Source organism: Eptatretus burgeri, chromosome 1, assembly GCF_056783735.1.
Source record: "Eptatretus burgeri isolate ZD-2024b chromosome 1, Ebu_testis_v1, whole genome shotgun sequence".
Lineage (NCBI taxonomy): Eukaryota > Metazoa > Chordata > Myxini > Myxiniformes > Myxinidae > Eptatretus > Eptatretus burgeri.
In genome coordinates, this window is record NC_140961.1 from 98,235,587 (window position 1) to 98,251,320 (window position 15,734).

The 15,734-nt window shown below is 40.8% G+C and overlaps 1 protein-coding gene across 2 annotated transcripts in view; it reads left to right on the forward strand.

Moving 5' to 3' along the window:
• Positions 1 to 15,734, forward strand: part of LOC147035023 (uncharacterized) — a 79,160-nt gene that overhangs the window by 9,793 nt on the left and 53,633 nt on the right. For both annotated transcript variants that reach the window (XM_085892615.1, XM_085892625.1), the window contains exons 3-9: positions 4,468 to 4,745; positions 5,574 to 6,758; positions 8,191 to 8,340; positions 11,259 to 11,389; positions 12,335 to 12,452; positions 12,774 to 12,897; positions 12,999 to 13,083. In XM_085892615.1, the coding sequence (XP_085748741.1) occupies positions 4,468 to 4,745; positions 5,574 to 6,758; positions 8,191 to 8,340; positions 11,259 to 11,389; positions 12,335 to 12,452; positions 12,774 to 12,897; positions 12,999 to 13,083 (2,071 nt within the window). The remainder of the gene's footprint in view (positions 1 to 4,467; positions 4,746 to 5,573; positions 6,759 to 8,190; positions 8,341 to 11,258; positions 11,390 to 12,334; positions 12,453 to 12,773; positions 12,898 to 12,998; positions 13,084 to 15,734) is intronic.

Sequence of the window (15,734 nt, forward strand, 5' to 3'; positions counted from 1 at the left end):
CACATGAGCACTCCCTCATCAAGCTTCGGGTCGTGAGCCTGCGTCAACTTCATGCGCTTCGATGGAAATCCAGCTTTGATTGCAGCCTCGATTGCATTCTTCTTGCTGAGAATGCCCTTCACGGTGGTTCTCTTAACTTCGATGCCCCATTTCTTGCTAATCTCCCTGGCCAACTTGGACTGATTCGGCTCCTTCTTCGCGGCATCGATGATCTCCTTCTCCTTCAGCGTAAAGTCGGTTCGCTTGCGTTTGAGCTGACATTATGGGCTGAATTTGAAAAAAAATGTCACTGTTGTACGTGTGCCTGCGTGTCTGTGTGTGTGCTCACGCTTTTTTGTGTCTCGTTGTGCGTGTTGTGATTGGCTTGTTGTGGCTGGCATCGGGGAGAAGAATCGCGTGTTTTGACACAGTCTGACTATGCGCGTACGTATTGAGTTATGTTGTGCGCAGCTGGACTGTAGTTCGTCGCTTCGCCTTTGGACGTGAGTGTGATAATCGAGCACTGTGCAATACAGACTTTTTCACGACTCGTGCCTTTTAACAGTCACACAGTAGTGGCATGGTAGCGAGAGTAGGGGGTGGCATAGTAAATTTATTTTGTATTGAATTTTGTCAGGACCGAGCAAAAGTGGTATAATAGCGAGAGTGGCATAGAAGCGAGGTGGCATAGTAACGAGCTTTGACTGTGTGTATGTATATATATATATATATATATATATATATATATATATATATATATATATATATATATATATATATATATATATATATATATATATATATATATATATATATATATATATATATATATAGTTACGAATTCGTGCCCGCCGGCGTGCGAACTGCCGTTTTCCACTAATCGTAGCAGCTCGCCCACCGGACGGACAATTCAGTCGTGACCTTTCGGTGCAACGCCGGAACCCTGTCACGGGTGGGTCTTCAACCCCACCACGGCCTAGCCAATTTTCTACCCGCGCGGATAGCTAACTGGGAGACCGTACCTCTGCGCAGGTCGGCTTGGGACACGAACTGCTTAAGCGGTCCATTCCGTTCTGCAGTGATAACCGAGCGGGTATTATCGCCGGATCCGATTCTATTTAACAGGTGTTTAAAACCCAGCTATTTATTCCACGATGCAAGATGGCATTTCCAATAGGGTGAAAGGAGGACGCGACAAATGGGGTACATTCACACAAAGCACATTTATTATAATGAAACGCATATACAATGATGCAATGGAACAATCATGCATGTATACAGAAGAGCATACACGGGACGGGGATAGAGACACGAGCAAGGCAAACAAAAGCAAGGGAAAGCACTACGACTGAATATTCTTATTATTTCACAGCCACTTAACAGGTTTACTTATCGACACAGCGCCACATCATTCACACAAAAGAAGAGAAAAGACCACCACCACAGACAGGGGGGTCAGACTGGGCCCGTGGGCCTTTATGGCGTGGGACTTGGCTGACCGAATGGGTCCCACGAGACCGATGCTGGTTACCTGCACCCTCGTGGTGCGACGGTCGGCGAGCTCTCTCCGGCACTCTCCTCTCGTGCGCGCCTCGACCCTGGACCACCGCACACAACCCTCACGACTTGGCACCCAGAGGGAAGGCACCCGGATCTCGAACACCACGGAGCAGCAGTGATCCCCAATGCCACGAAGAGACGAAGCTCCCCCGAAGAGACAATACGACTCGACGACCAACAACCAACCCCCGAACCTGGCGTCTCTTGCGCCCTTTTATTCCCCAGGTTCCAACGCCTGACTCCTCCCCGTTTTCGGCCCCGCCCCCTTCCAGCTCCTGCGGGAAGCGTTTAGAAAAGGAGCGTGCCCTCTCGTCCCCCTCCCCGCGCGCCACCCGGGTGGGGGGGGCGAGAGAAATCATTCTTGGCTCGGGTCCAAGGAAATCATTCCCCCAAAAAGAGGCCCCTCCTTTACATGACCTATGACCTTTGACCCACATCGCACTTTCCCTACACCAAAGAGCGGGAAAACAGGCGGGAAAATCCGCGCACCATCGGAACTCCTCTGGTTTCCTTCGCGTTGCGCTGGCTTTCGCAGATGCTATTCGTTGGTGCGTGGGATTGTGGTGTGGTTGCTTGTAGTTGTGGTGTGGCTGGTGGTTGGCGTTGTGGTTGCGAAGGTGGTTAGGTGATTGATGGGGTGGAGAAGGTGTGGGATGATGTTGGTGGTTGGGGGTAAAATGGTGAGGATGGCGTGGTTTGTTGAGAGGCGCGTGTGGTTGTGGTGGAGGGGTTGTGGTGGAGGTTGCTGTGAAGTGGTTGTTGAGAGCGACGTTGGTGGTGGTGGTTCGGTTGTGGTTGATGGTTGAGGTGATCGTGGTTGTTGTGATGGTGGCGTGGTTGGTGTTGTGGTTAAGGTGGTTGTTGAGATGTGGTTGGTCCAAAATAACGATAGAAAAAGAAAAACACTCCCTCAAAGGATCACAGCCCTGTGACACGAATAATACCCATTAAACAACTGTGGGGAAATCTAACTGAACACAGACTTATCGATCTAACTGAACTACGGACCTTTATGGTGTTCTGCGAATTTCCACAGCCGTAACAATATATATATATATATATATATATATATATATATATATATATATATATATATATATATATATATATATATATATATATATATATATATATATATATATAATTTTTTTTCAACATTTAAAACTTCCATTTTTGTTTCATACATGACTGTAGCTGTGACAAATAATTATCTTACCATAGTTGTCACCACATGTCTTTGCAAATGGGGATGTGAATCTTTTTTTTTTTAAATTCTCTCCCCCCCCCCCCCCCTCTATCGCCCCCATCCCCAACTGACCATGTAGCAATGAATTAAACACTTCATTCATGGTCAAAGGAAAAAGTCTGCGAACCTTAGTTATGGAGACAGGATTGTTTTCCTAAAGTACTGGAAAAATGAGCTGCAGCTCATGTTTGAGCACAAATTCCTTTCACTTATGATGTTTAAGTACGAATCATTTTTTTTTTCTTTCTTTTAGGCCTTCTCGATGGTAGATTGATTATTCCATGCAAGAAGAGCATAATTTTTTTGTTGTTGTTTTTTTTGTTGAATGCTTTCATCGGTGAAATATTGGATGCTACTTTTGTAGTTTCAGCAACCTGGTTTTGTTTCATTCTGACAATTGTTTTGATGTTTTTATTTATTTATGGTCATGAAAGAGCCTGCAGCAAGCAGCATGTACATATAAAAACCCGTAATTGACAATGGGGTCATCAGGATATTTCCTCCCCCTCCGTTTCATTTCAGTTTAACCTCTTTTCTATCTCTATTATCCAACTCCCCCACACCCCACCCCCTCCTTTTTTTCCCCTTCCATCCCTCTTCCCCACATCCTACTCCTTCAAAGTGTTCTTGTAATAAACTTATAAATAGGGCTTGAAATAGTTGGTTTGTCTGAAGGTGTTCCAGGAGAACATTTTTGGAAAGTTTGGACTTTAAATTTGTTTTTGTTCTACAAAATTGATTGTCATGGAATAATGAGGTTACAGAGGGTAAAAAGGCAACATGGTAACAGGACTACAGTTAAATCTAACAAGTGAGGGAATGAACACGGGAAAAAGGAGAAGAGAAGAGAAAAGGAAAGGAAATGCAAGTAAGAGGGTTAAGTTTTGAAGGGTTGATGGGATGAGAGACTAATGTGGTTTGGGATGGGGGATGAAATGAGATGATGCACTTCGCCATGAAGGGAAGAGTGTCATTGAATCTTCTCCCGAAGGCAATTCTAGAAAAGGATGGAAGTGGGCATAAAGTCTCGATTTTTACAGTCAAACAATGAGAGGGTTACTGAAGTTACACAAAAGTCCTGCATCTAGAAGGTGCTGGAGAGGGTCGGAGGTCAGACACTAAAGGGAGCGAGACTGATAGAGGCAGTTTGAAAAGAAAAAAAGAAAAAGAGTTGTTAATGGGGCCTAAGGGTTGTTGCACAAATCCTGCACAGGTTCGGACAGCACAGTACTTGACTACATACAAATATAGCTGGTGGCCTTGTAAAAAGGACCATGACTTCCCAGGGCACTCTGGGTATCAGTGATGTTGCTTTTCTCCTGCAGTTTTTTTTGTATGCAAATCTCGGAGTGTGGAAGAGCTAGAAAACAGAACTGAACAGTGAGAAATGGGGAAACGGCAGGGTAGAGGACCACTAAGGATGAATGAGGGAGTTGGGGGGGAGCAGGATAAGAGTGTGAGGATGACTTTAAGGCTGCAATGCCATGCCTGGTTATTGTAGAGCTAACACCCATGCAATGCCATGGTTACAGTTGAAGTTCCCAAATATGGGGAACATAGTTTGGATGTACAATGGATTTTGAATTTTTTTTGTTGTTGTTCTCTCTATCTTCGGTGTGACTTTTCTCTTGTTTTGTTTTTTTATTCTGCACACTTGTTTTTTTTTGTTCCCTCACTCCTAGGTCGGGAGTTCTGGATGTTGGTGTCGACCGAATCGTCCAGCAGGTGGTGATTCCAAAGATAAACTGCATTTTTCGGCCTCAAGTTGAAAAAGTTGTGCAAGATTTTCTCGGATTGACTCAACCAACTAGACGCAGTGACTTCCCTCCTGAATGGAAAGGCAATGGAATGGAACAGCAGCTCGACGTTTCCATGACTGTGGCATCTAATTTAGGAGCTGAGTGTGATGAGCTGCAAGGAGCAGACAATGGGGTCGCGTCATTACGCACGGAGATCCATGGTGCGTGCAGTTTGTGAATGTTTTTGCGCAGGATTGCCAATTTTCATAGCTGTCTCTCCAGTTACTGTGGATCAGTTTGCTTATCGCAAGAGCTAATTGCTCATTGTTTTGACCACGTTTCTTTTTTTTTGTGTGTGTAGTGCATGCTATTGTCATGTGATTATGGATCTTCAAACTTGATTTGTTCGTTTTCATTTTATTTTATCAGCAAAACTACCACACAGTAATCATCAGTTTTGTTTGGTCATTCCATGGCTTGCACTTTATCTTGATGATGTATAATGTAGTTTTGTCATAAATTATGTTGATGAAAATGGCTTGAAATGAGTGAAGTGAAATTTTTTTTTATGCATCAAATAAACCATACTATGCAATTGTGTAAGCTTTTAAAAAAAAAAAAATTTTTTAATTTCTTTATTTTTCCCCTTCTGTAACATGCTCATAATTTTTGAGGGCTTTGCTTCTACCATAATTTATATTAACAAACTATTTTTGCTTCAAATACACTCCAGTTTGCCAAATGATGCAGCTCTGCTACTTGACGCCATTTCTTCTTTTTTAGTTGTAGCTTTTTGAAGTTATATCAAGACGAGTACATTACATATGAAAACTAGGAAATTACATTTTAAAAAATAATAATAATCATTCCAGCAAATGACTGGCTTTATCGTAGAGGAGCTGGGTGAGTAACTTGTTTTACTTTATTACACAACTCAACTGGACAGTTATTGTATTAATATGCCAGAATATTTGTCCTAAATAAGGTATTTAGTGATTATAGCTTTCATTACAAACAATAATAAATACCTTTTTTGTTATTTTTTTCAGGAAATACAAGTACAATGGATGATACAACTTCTATAACGGAGTATACCACTGGTGAAGTGCAGGGTAATCCACTGGCTGATAATTTAAGCCATGAAACTCTACTTCAAGCAGATGAAGGAAAAGTAATTGAGATTGGGAAGGAGAGGCGTGGTGGAACTTCTGGTTTTTTAGCACTGACACCTTTGAGGCTCGGTAGTGAATCGAGCAGAGAGGTGTCTGCTATCGCAGCAGTGGTTACTGAAGATGAAGAGAGTAGACAGAATAATGCATTGGAGAAGATGACTAGGATGAGTCCCAGTTCTGTTTTGGCTTCTGGAACATTAGTCGCTGATGATGGTATGAACACAGTGCTGACTGTTCCCCTCGAAGGTGAGAAGGTAGGGAGTGGCAAATGGAGAGTACCTGGATCTGGTACTTGCTCCACGGCTCCAGTGGAAGTTCGTAAAAGTGACATAGCCAAAGGGCATGCAATTGAGGAACATCACCAATATAGCAAAAATGCAGCAGAGAGTGGTCAAGTCAACATTTCAGCTCTCAGTTCGAAGGCTTCGTTTGGAGGAAAGCGGGACCGATCATCTAGCTTTCAACTTTCTTGCCCTCAACTTGCAGGAAAAAAATCTGAATGTAGTCGGACAGGGTCCCATGAGAGAGGTGTGGAGCAAATGCTTGCAACAACTTCTATGAAAAGTTTCATGGAGCCTGGGTATGGAAATGGCTCAACAGAAAAGGGAATAATTAGCTCAGATGGTGCAGAAGCTAACGAACGTTTTGTTGAAGAGCTTCCTGTAAAGAATGCTGATTTGCGAGAAGTGAGAGACAATGAAAAGGGTTCCTCAACATGTGATACAGCATTTACTGGCACGACAAGTAGGAGTGGAGATTTGAAACACGTCTCCAGTTTGCCGAAAGTTAAATCGTTTGCTGGAAGTGCAAGCCAAAGAAGGAAGGATAAAAAAGCAAAGGACAAAGTGAAGGAGAGAGAACGAAAAGGCATGGATAGAAAGCATCTAACATGGATCGAGGAAAGGAAATTGAGAGAGACATTAGGATCAAGCAAAGAAAATGTTGATAAGGATGGAACTGAGGACAAAATACAGCATATAGAAACGAATTCAAGGTGTGATGAAGAAAGCAATCAAGCACTGATAAAGATTAAGGAGATGGCAAAGGAAAATCTCAAAATGGGTAGGTATTTCAGCATGCATTGTACTATTTTAGTCTTGCTCCAAATACCAATGATCACATGACCAAAATTTATTTGCACTTCCTCACACTCCATCACTTTCTATAATACCAATTTTGGTAAAATATACATTATGAAAGTTTATCCCACTCACCGACTCATTGCAGAAGTCATATACCATAGGTTGATCTCACATAATACTGGTGTGTGTGTGTGTGTCTGTGTGTGTGTCCTAATAAAAGTTATAACTAATATCTGATCCAATGTACAGTCGACTTGTCAGTCCACAGAGACAGAGGTACGACAAGCTTCGATGTGAGTTGTCATGGTGGGTGTGCAATAAAAGCTGACGGGATGTTGGCATTATTGGACAAATTGTGAAAGACTTGGCTCATTGAATTCCATCACAGCAATAGTTTGGCAATTTGATATACTTTGGCCCACTTTACCTGTTAGCTCCATGTCTGTGTTTTAACACATCAAACAGTTTATTGAATTGCTTTAAAATGACACCATGTTTCAAACCAAGTCACTTTTCATTGACTGCGGCTTGCATAAGTTATATCAGTATTTGTTTTTGGAGGTTTTTTATTTTATTTCTTGATAGGCATGCCATAAATTGAACTTCAAGAGCAGATGATTTTTAAATCAGTAACCAACTCTCCAGCAGTTGATAGCATTAGATGTTTATATGTACAGTATAATGATTGGACCGACAACATTTTTGGCATTTTCATGAGAAGCAACAATATGAGTTGGCCAGGCAGAGTGGTGCAGAGGAAACACATTTACCGTCGAGTTATGTGTTTGTCTCGAGCTGTCTAGTTGTGGGTTTGGTCCCCAGCCCAACTATGAACTGTCTGATTGGTGCTTTGCAAGCAGGTAGGTGTGCCTTCTCTCAAATGTCTGTTAAGCTGGGTAGGTGTCACTTCTGCTCGCATTAACTGCTGGAAGTTAAAGATCCCACGGTGTTTTTTTTTTGATGAAGAGGAAGTGAGATATTGCTGACAGGCAAAATTCTGTCCTAACTTCCAGAGGGCACTGCATCAGCTTCACGCCAAAGTAATGCAAAATCGCAGCCATGTATTGCACGTGAGAGAAGGAGAGGTAAATTGACAAGATAAATTACACAGCAATAACAACCTCAAGGTGTTTAACAATAAAATAGGAGAACATGTGGCAAGGATAAGAATCTGGATTATGAAAGTAAGAAAGGATATAGCTTGTTCCTCTTTCTTCTTATTTTCTTTTGCTTTATGACTGATTCAAAATCTTACTTTTATTGTGTCATCATTGTAATGGGTTTTCTTTCCATAAATTGTGAAAAATGCTGTCCAACACCACAAAGTCTTATCAAACAAAAGTACAATTTCTTTTTTTCTTATCAAATCTCCTTTCATATTGTCCCTTCTCTTGTTCTGCCGGTGTTTGTAGCCTATGTGCTGCAAGACTCAGATTTTGATGGTTTGAGTGACATCGCTGTGAGTTCTGTGCACACAAGTGATCTCTCATCCTTTGAAGACATGACCAGTACAAGTGAAGATGAATCTACCATTCGGTCTGCATCAAGCAAAGGAAGTGATGGTAATCTTGTCATTGTAAATGCTATTCATATAGTACATTTGAGATTGATTGACATCTTCCTATTGTATTTGATGAGTTGGGTCAGTCGGTGACAGCATTTGGAGACATTTTTTGTGATTGTGATGTGATTCATAGCATATTGTGCATTGGAATGCCTTTTATTTTATTTCATTTATATTTTTAAACTCAAGTTTTAACACCATAAGAATGTTTTTAAACCTCAATGAAAAACATTGGGGAAAAAAGAATAATTTGGTATTATTTTGGCAAAACCACATACCAATGCTATGCAATGAGTCAGATATCACGTTATTATCTTGCCAAAACGAAGATTTTGCAAGATATGTTAGTCAGCTTGTATGTTTTTTTTTTTTTGTTTGTTTGTTTGTTTGTCTGTAATCACGTATAAAGAATTCTGCAGAGCACAGTTATCATTGGAAATTTTTGTAACTTCGCATTTCAGAGGCCTATAGAGGTCACTTTCAGTGCACAAAATTTTGAAGGTCAAAGGTCAAGGTCACTTTGTCGCAAATCAGGGGAGTCGACGAAACCCTTATTTTTTGATCGGATAGTCTTCAAACTTCATGGGAATATAGTTCATGGTCTGGCGCTCAGCTGATTAATTTTTGGTGGCGATTGGCCTTGACCTTCATGGTTAGTGCCTCAGGTCAAACATATTTGACCCCAAGGTCAAATTTTCAAGTTTTAGGAACCATATCGTGTAGTACCTCAAATTGAACACCTCGATGAGTGCTTTCTAGATATGTCAAGCTTGAGACATTATGATGTCATTTGGTGACGTTATGAGGCAAAAGCATATTTTTCATGGTTACTCTGCAGAACGATTCTCATCGGAATCTCTCGTAGGCAGATATTCCTCAAGGAGTCGCTCCTGGTGGATAGCAACTCTGTTCACCTCAGTGTGACCTTAAAGAAGTCACACGTGGTCACCTTTTGGCAAGATACGGGTCACCCTGCGGGTGACATTGGTTTATATTAACTGTTGTGTAGTTTACTGAATCTAAGGAGATCCTGGCTGAATTGGTATAAATATACTGTATTATTGGTAACCTACTGATAGTTACATTTAGCAGATGTGCCAGACTACTGAACAGATATATATATATATATATATATATATATATATATATATATATATATACATACACATATATATATATATACATATATATATATAATATGCCTGGTGTTGGCGCAGTGGTTAGGGCAGCGGCTTGGGATCCAAAAGGTCCTGAGTTCAAGCCCCGTTGGGCCACTGAATGAATACACCAGGGGGGTTGACTCAGCCTGTCATCCTTCCGAGGTCGGCGAAATGAGTACCAGTATACTGGGCCGGTGTATACCCCGGTTAAAATAGGTGTACCATATCCCTGTGTCGTAAGAGGCGACCAGGGTTGCTTCAGGAAGGGCATCCGGCGTAAAACATTTGCCAAATCACAATGCGGATCATACGGACGATCCGCTGTGGCGACCCCTAACGGGAGCAGCCGAAAGAAGAAGATGTGTGTATATATATATATGTATATATATATATATATATATATATATATATATATATATATATATATATATATATATATATATATATATATATATATATTGGCCTCAAAATTGGTCTTATGTTAAACTAGGAAGTTGTCCGTGTCCGCACAGGTTTCTAAATGTGGTCAGGATGGAGACAGCAAAAAGGCAAATGGCATCTTCTGTCATCGAGCCGGCAAGCTGGGAAATTTCTAAAATCGTCATTTTCATCCGATTGACTTGAAATTTGAACAGGATTTGAATATTGCATCACTGAATTGGGAAACTAACTGTTTTTGAGGTCAAAGGTCAAGTCAAGGTCAAAGTTCTAAAATCATCAATTTTTATCTGAAAAATTGTCAATTTACATCCTATTAACTTGAGAGTTGAACAGGATTTGCACAGTCCATCACAGAATTGGGAAAGCAACTTTTTTTTGAGGTATATGTATGTAATATATATATATATATATATATATATATATATATATATATATATATATATATATATATATATATATATATATATATATATATATATATATATATCTTCTTCTTATTCTTCTTCTTTCGGCTGCTCCCGTTAGGGGTCGCCACAGCGGATCATCCGTATGATCCGCATAGTGATTTGGCACATGTTTTACACCGGATGCCCATCCTGACGCAACCCTAGTCGCCTCTTACGACACAGGGATATGGTACACCTGTTTTAACCGGGGCATACACCAGCCCAGTACACTGGTACTCATTTCGCCGACCGCGGAAGAATGACAGGCTGAGTCGACCCCCTGGTGTATTAATTCAGTGGCCCAACGGGGCTTGAACTCAGGACCTTTTGGATCCAAAGCCGCTGCCCTAACCACTGTGCCAACACCAGATATATATATATATATATATATATATATATATATATATATATATATATATATATATATATATATATATATATATATATATATATATATATATATATATATATATATATATATATATATATATATATATATATATATATATATATATATATATGTGTTCACTATTGATGCCTTTATATTTCAGTCTTGCAGTCATGTTTTTTTTATGTGTTAAGACTAGACAACAAGCAGATTGTTCCAAAATGGCTTTTTATTTTTTCCTGCACATTTTTGTAGTGGTAAGTTTTCATCCTTTGGTCTGATATATCAACATGTTGAAGGAGTATATTGGTCTTTTAATAACCTATTCCAAACATTCTGTACCATGTATATTTCGTTCACCTTCCTATTTGTTGTGTAGGATTTGACAATCTGTTGTCACTTTACATTTGGTCATTTTTCCTTTTACTTTTCCTTTCTGTTATCCCTACTTTTTTTTTTCCTTTTGCCTCGTCCACAAAAGACAGAGGAGACTCGAAGGCAGATACTAGCAAGATGGTGAGAGCGCCCTATGTACACAAGCCTTTCCTTTATTCCAAGTACTACAGTGACTCTGACGATGAGGAAACCGTAGAGAAACGGAGGCAGAGAATTGCAAGTGCCATTTTTATACACTTTTGTTGTGTTCATTGTCACTATTGATAACACAGCACATGGATTGTATAGTTTTCTGATGAAGGCACAGTGTTGCTGAAACGATGAGCCTGAACCTTGTCTTTGTGATAAATGTTGCCTCTTCAAAAAAACAAACAAACAACCATTTACTCATATTCTAAGTTGATGTTTATGAAATGCTCAGATGCCTAATAATTAATTGTTTTAAATGTTTGAATTTAATTTTTCCTGAAAATAGTTTAGTTTTCGTCTCTCATATGCAGCTTCTGGTTGCGAATTTGCATCATTGCTCATTAGTACAGCTGTTGCAGTGCCCCCTGTAAGTAAGAACAGGAATTTCTGGAATATAGCTAGGTTGATGACAATACCTCACTCGCTCTTCATTGAAAGACACCCTGGGATCTTTAACGTCTATCAGCTACCCAGTAGCTGGGTCACCAGTTTAACGTCCAACCGAGGGATGGCACACTTTGTGACGCAATGCCCTGCATGTAAAGGATCAATCCGATTGTTTATAGTCAGCCCAAGGATCAAACCCCTCCTGACAGCTCAAAAGTAAATGCACTTCCCCAATGGCATCTTGTCAAGACATTGTTATTCGATAACTCTTTTTTAGAAAAAAATTCTGCTCCGTAGTGTCTAAGGATCTTTGGGGAGGTTTTCCATATTATTTATATCAGAAAATAACTTTAGGAGGCATCATTGTACTTTTACATGAATTGTAAGGAAGTTTGTTGACAATGGACAAGTCCATACAGCATGATGCACTGTACTTGTATTGGAATGCCTTACAGGTCAACTCATCATTTTACTGCTTTAAGGGTTTCTAGGATATAAATTATAACAGACATATGGATCTTCATCAACAGTATTTCTTCTATGTTTTTTTTCCTTTTTAAAATTTATTTGTTTCATGTGCTACAGGCTAAAGAGAAGGAAGAGCGTCTCCTGAAAAGGCAGCGCAATAGGGAAAAGCTGGATGATAAGTTGAAACACAGCACCACACAAGAAAGGATTGAAAAATCCACCAACATTGAAATGGGTATGTACATACAGAAACTGTGGAACTGTGACATAATTTTCAAGCATTTCTTCTACTGTCTCTGAATTGCAATTTTATCATAATTAATTTTTCAAAATTTTTATAATGTGCCCAAGCCACTATGTGTGGAATACCGTATCAATGGTCCCACTGCCTTGTTTAATACCTTAAACGATGTCACCTCGTCCCGGAACGTTTCACCATCTTAGCATGGAACTTCGTAACTCAGCTTGACTGACGATACTGTGACGACGTGTGTGTGTGTGTGTGTGTGTGTGTGTGCGTGCGTGCGCACAAACAGTTTCTTATCTTGTGGTACAGGTGCATCTGTAGATGAGCTTCAGATCGGTGTGATGCAGGCACCCAGTGTAAAGGAAACCCTGAAGGAACAGAAAGCCTTGGAGAAAAAAATGGCCTACAGACAGAAATACAAAGAGAAGAGGAGGTACCTTTCATCAGACAACCAAATGTTTTTGAGTTGTTTTTTTTTTTTTTGTTTTATTAAGAAAAATCCACCACCTAATTGTTCCCCGTTTTGTTGCAAAGAATTGTAGAAGAGTCGACTTCACAGTCAGAGGGTCAGAGAAGGAAAAGTGAACATTTGGAAAGTGCTGATCATGTCAAAACAGAAGTAAGAACATTTATTGTACTTTTTTTTGTTTTCCTTGATGTACTTTACTTGTACCAACTATATCTGTGCATTGCATCATGAGTGTATCGAATTCAAAGCATCATTCTGGTGTAAAGTTGTTTGCTTGTTTTTATAAAATTTTATTTTTGTTGTGAAGTTCACGGTTTTTTTTGGGGGGGGGTGGTTGGAGGCATGATCTTTGATACCCATGAATCAGGGTGGCCCTCAAAATAATCATCCTTTGCCAACCAGCAAAAAAAATGATAAACTCATTATTTTCTGTGCTACCTTGAACCTTCATCATGTATTACAGAGACAAAAATGGATAAATTTTTGATACCCTAGCTTCATTGTCCTTTTCTCTCAGCTCCCCTCTCCTCTCCTTTTATTGTGTTTCACAATTTTCTTTCTCAATTTACACCCACCTAAATGGCTATACTTTTTATTTTTTTATTTTCCTTGAAGTGTGAGTCAATAATATTGTGACCGTTATGAAACCAGCCCCTGGGTGAACGAGCATCCATGATATGTAGGAGTTCCCTCGTCAGTTATATCGCCCAGACAGGCCCCCACCCATTATCTAGAAGGGAGTGTGACAAATGGGTTGTGCAGGCTATAGTAGGTCGGCTTTCTTTTCAACTATATCCCTTCTGTCCTTCCTTTATTTCTGCTTTATATCCTCTTTTATACATGTCTCACATATGATGGTTGCCATTTCATGCACACACAGCACAATTCAGCTTTCTCTCTCTTTCCCAAATTATCACATTAACACTCTTCACGTATATATCGGGTGCAACCCACTCTTCATAAGTTTCTTTTCTTTATTTTATTAGCCTTCTCATACGGCACCACACAAAACCCACATTATAAGATACTGCACCACAAACAACCTCAAATCCAGACGACAAGGGGAAGAACAACGTCTCCGTTTGTTTTCAAACCATTTGAGTGGGAAAGACCGCTGTGTAGAAAAACCCGTTGGACAAGAAGTAGCATTGAATCGGGGGAGGACCTTAACTCGAGGATGATTGACGGCCTAAAGAGGCATTACCTGGCGAACGCACCAATGGGAACGTGTTGTCGTGGGACAAAGAGCAAGCCCCGACCTTTGCTCCTGTGAACTCTGACTCCAACCCCCCCAGTCTCTGCCCAATTCAAGCTGCTTAAAGGTGAAATGCCAGACCGTTCGCTGCTGTTGGATCGTGCTGGGAACGCCGGAACAACCTGCCTGCCTGTTAGTGCTGTTGGAACGTGATGGGGACCTGAGTAAGAAGATACCTGCCTGTTCATGCTGATGAGAAGTTGTCTCCCAGAAGTAATCGCATTGGAGCTGCTCCAAGACTGAGCCAAGTAGCGCTGTGCAGGCGGCGCTGTGACCAGGCGAGCATGAGGCAGAGGCGCAAGAGTGGACAAGCTGTGAGGTCCCCAGTGTTGGCCGAGGAAGATAGCGGCATGCTGACATGCACTATTGGTCTCTTGCTGTCCCCAAAAGAACCCCTATTCGTGTACCCAAACTCAAGAGAATCACGATTCTAAAAGAGCTATCAATGATTTGCCTCTTGCCCCTTCCGGGCGAGGCTTTACATGCACACCTCACATTTTTCCTCTTTAAGCATACATCGCACATATCGCATCTACACCTTTTTGCTTTTCCTCGTTCCTTACTTGTTTCAGGATTGGCACACATCCGTTGACGTGCGCCATGGTGAGTCAAAGGCTGAACCTACGTCTTGCTCTGCCTCTTTCTTCTGTTATTCCTCTCTAAGTTTCCACAGTGCGATCCTGCTGGCACCATGTGTATAAAACCGGTTAAGATAAGATTGTATAAATAATACAGTCCCTGGCCATTAGACCTGTTGGAATATTGAGGTGGATGAGCTTTCTCACCGGATCCTGTTAGGGCATGCTTAAAGGAAGGGAAACATCTTGGGTAGACTTCTGGCATCCTGGGCCTAAAGGCACTGTCACACGTTGACGATTTAGCCAACAATGGCATCGTATAAAAATGTATGTAAAACATTGGTGTACGCTGAAATTTTGATGTTTTTTTTTTTTAAGTTTAGGTCGTATTCATAACGTGTTGGTCGTATGCATAACATATTAGTAACGGGCACAGAACGTTTCGTTGTCTTATAGATAACTTATACCAACGAATGCTGAGCGTGTTGTCGGCGTTCACAACTTATGCCCAACGATAGTTTAACTTAGGCATAGCGCGCTGCACGTATCGCCGACGATCACGTGGCGTAGCCTGTTAAAAACCTGCCGCACGCCGATTTAAATCATAACTGCCTGAGAATTGGAAGTGTCAACATTGCAGTCACACCTTGACGATTTAGCCAGCGTATGCCGACCTATGAAAAATGTGTCTAAAACGCTGGCACACGTCGAATACGGTATGGGTAAGTTGTGTATACGTTAAGAGCACGCTGAAAAATGATGAAGTACGCTGTCATATTTCGTGGTACGTTTAGTACGTCGTGAAATTTCAAGCATGCTGAAAATTTTACGACGTACTCGCCGTATGGCTCAAACTTTCCCACTACGCTGGGAATAAGTTGTAGGCACGATATGCGATCGTTGACACAAGTTCCTTGTAAGTTACTCTTAAGTCGAAACACGTCGAGGTAATGTTTAGCATACCCGAA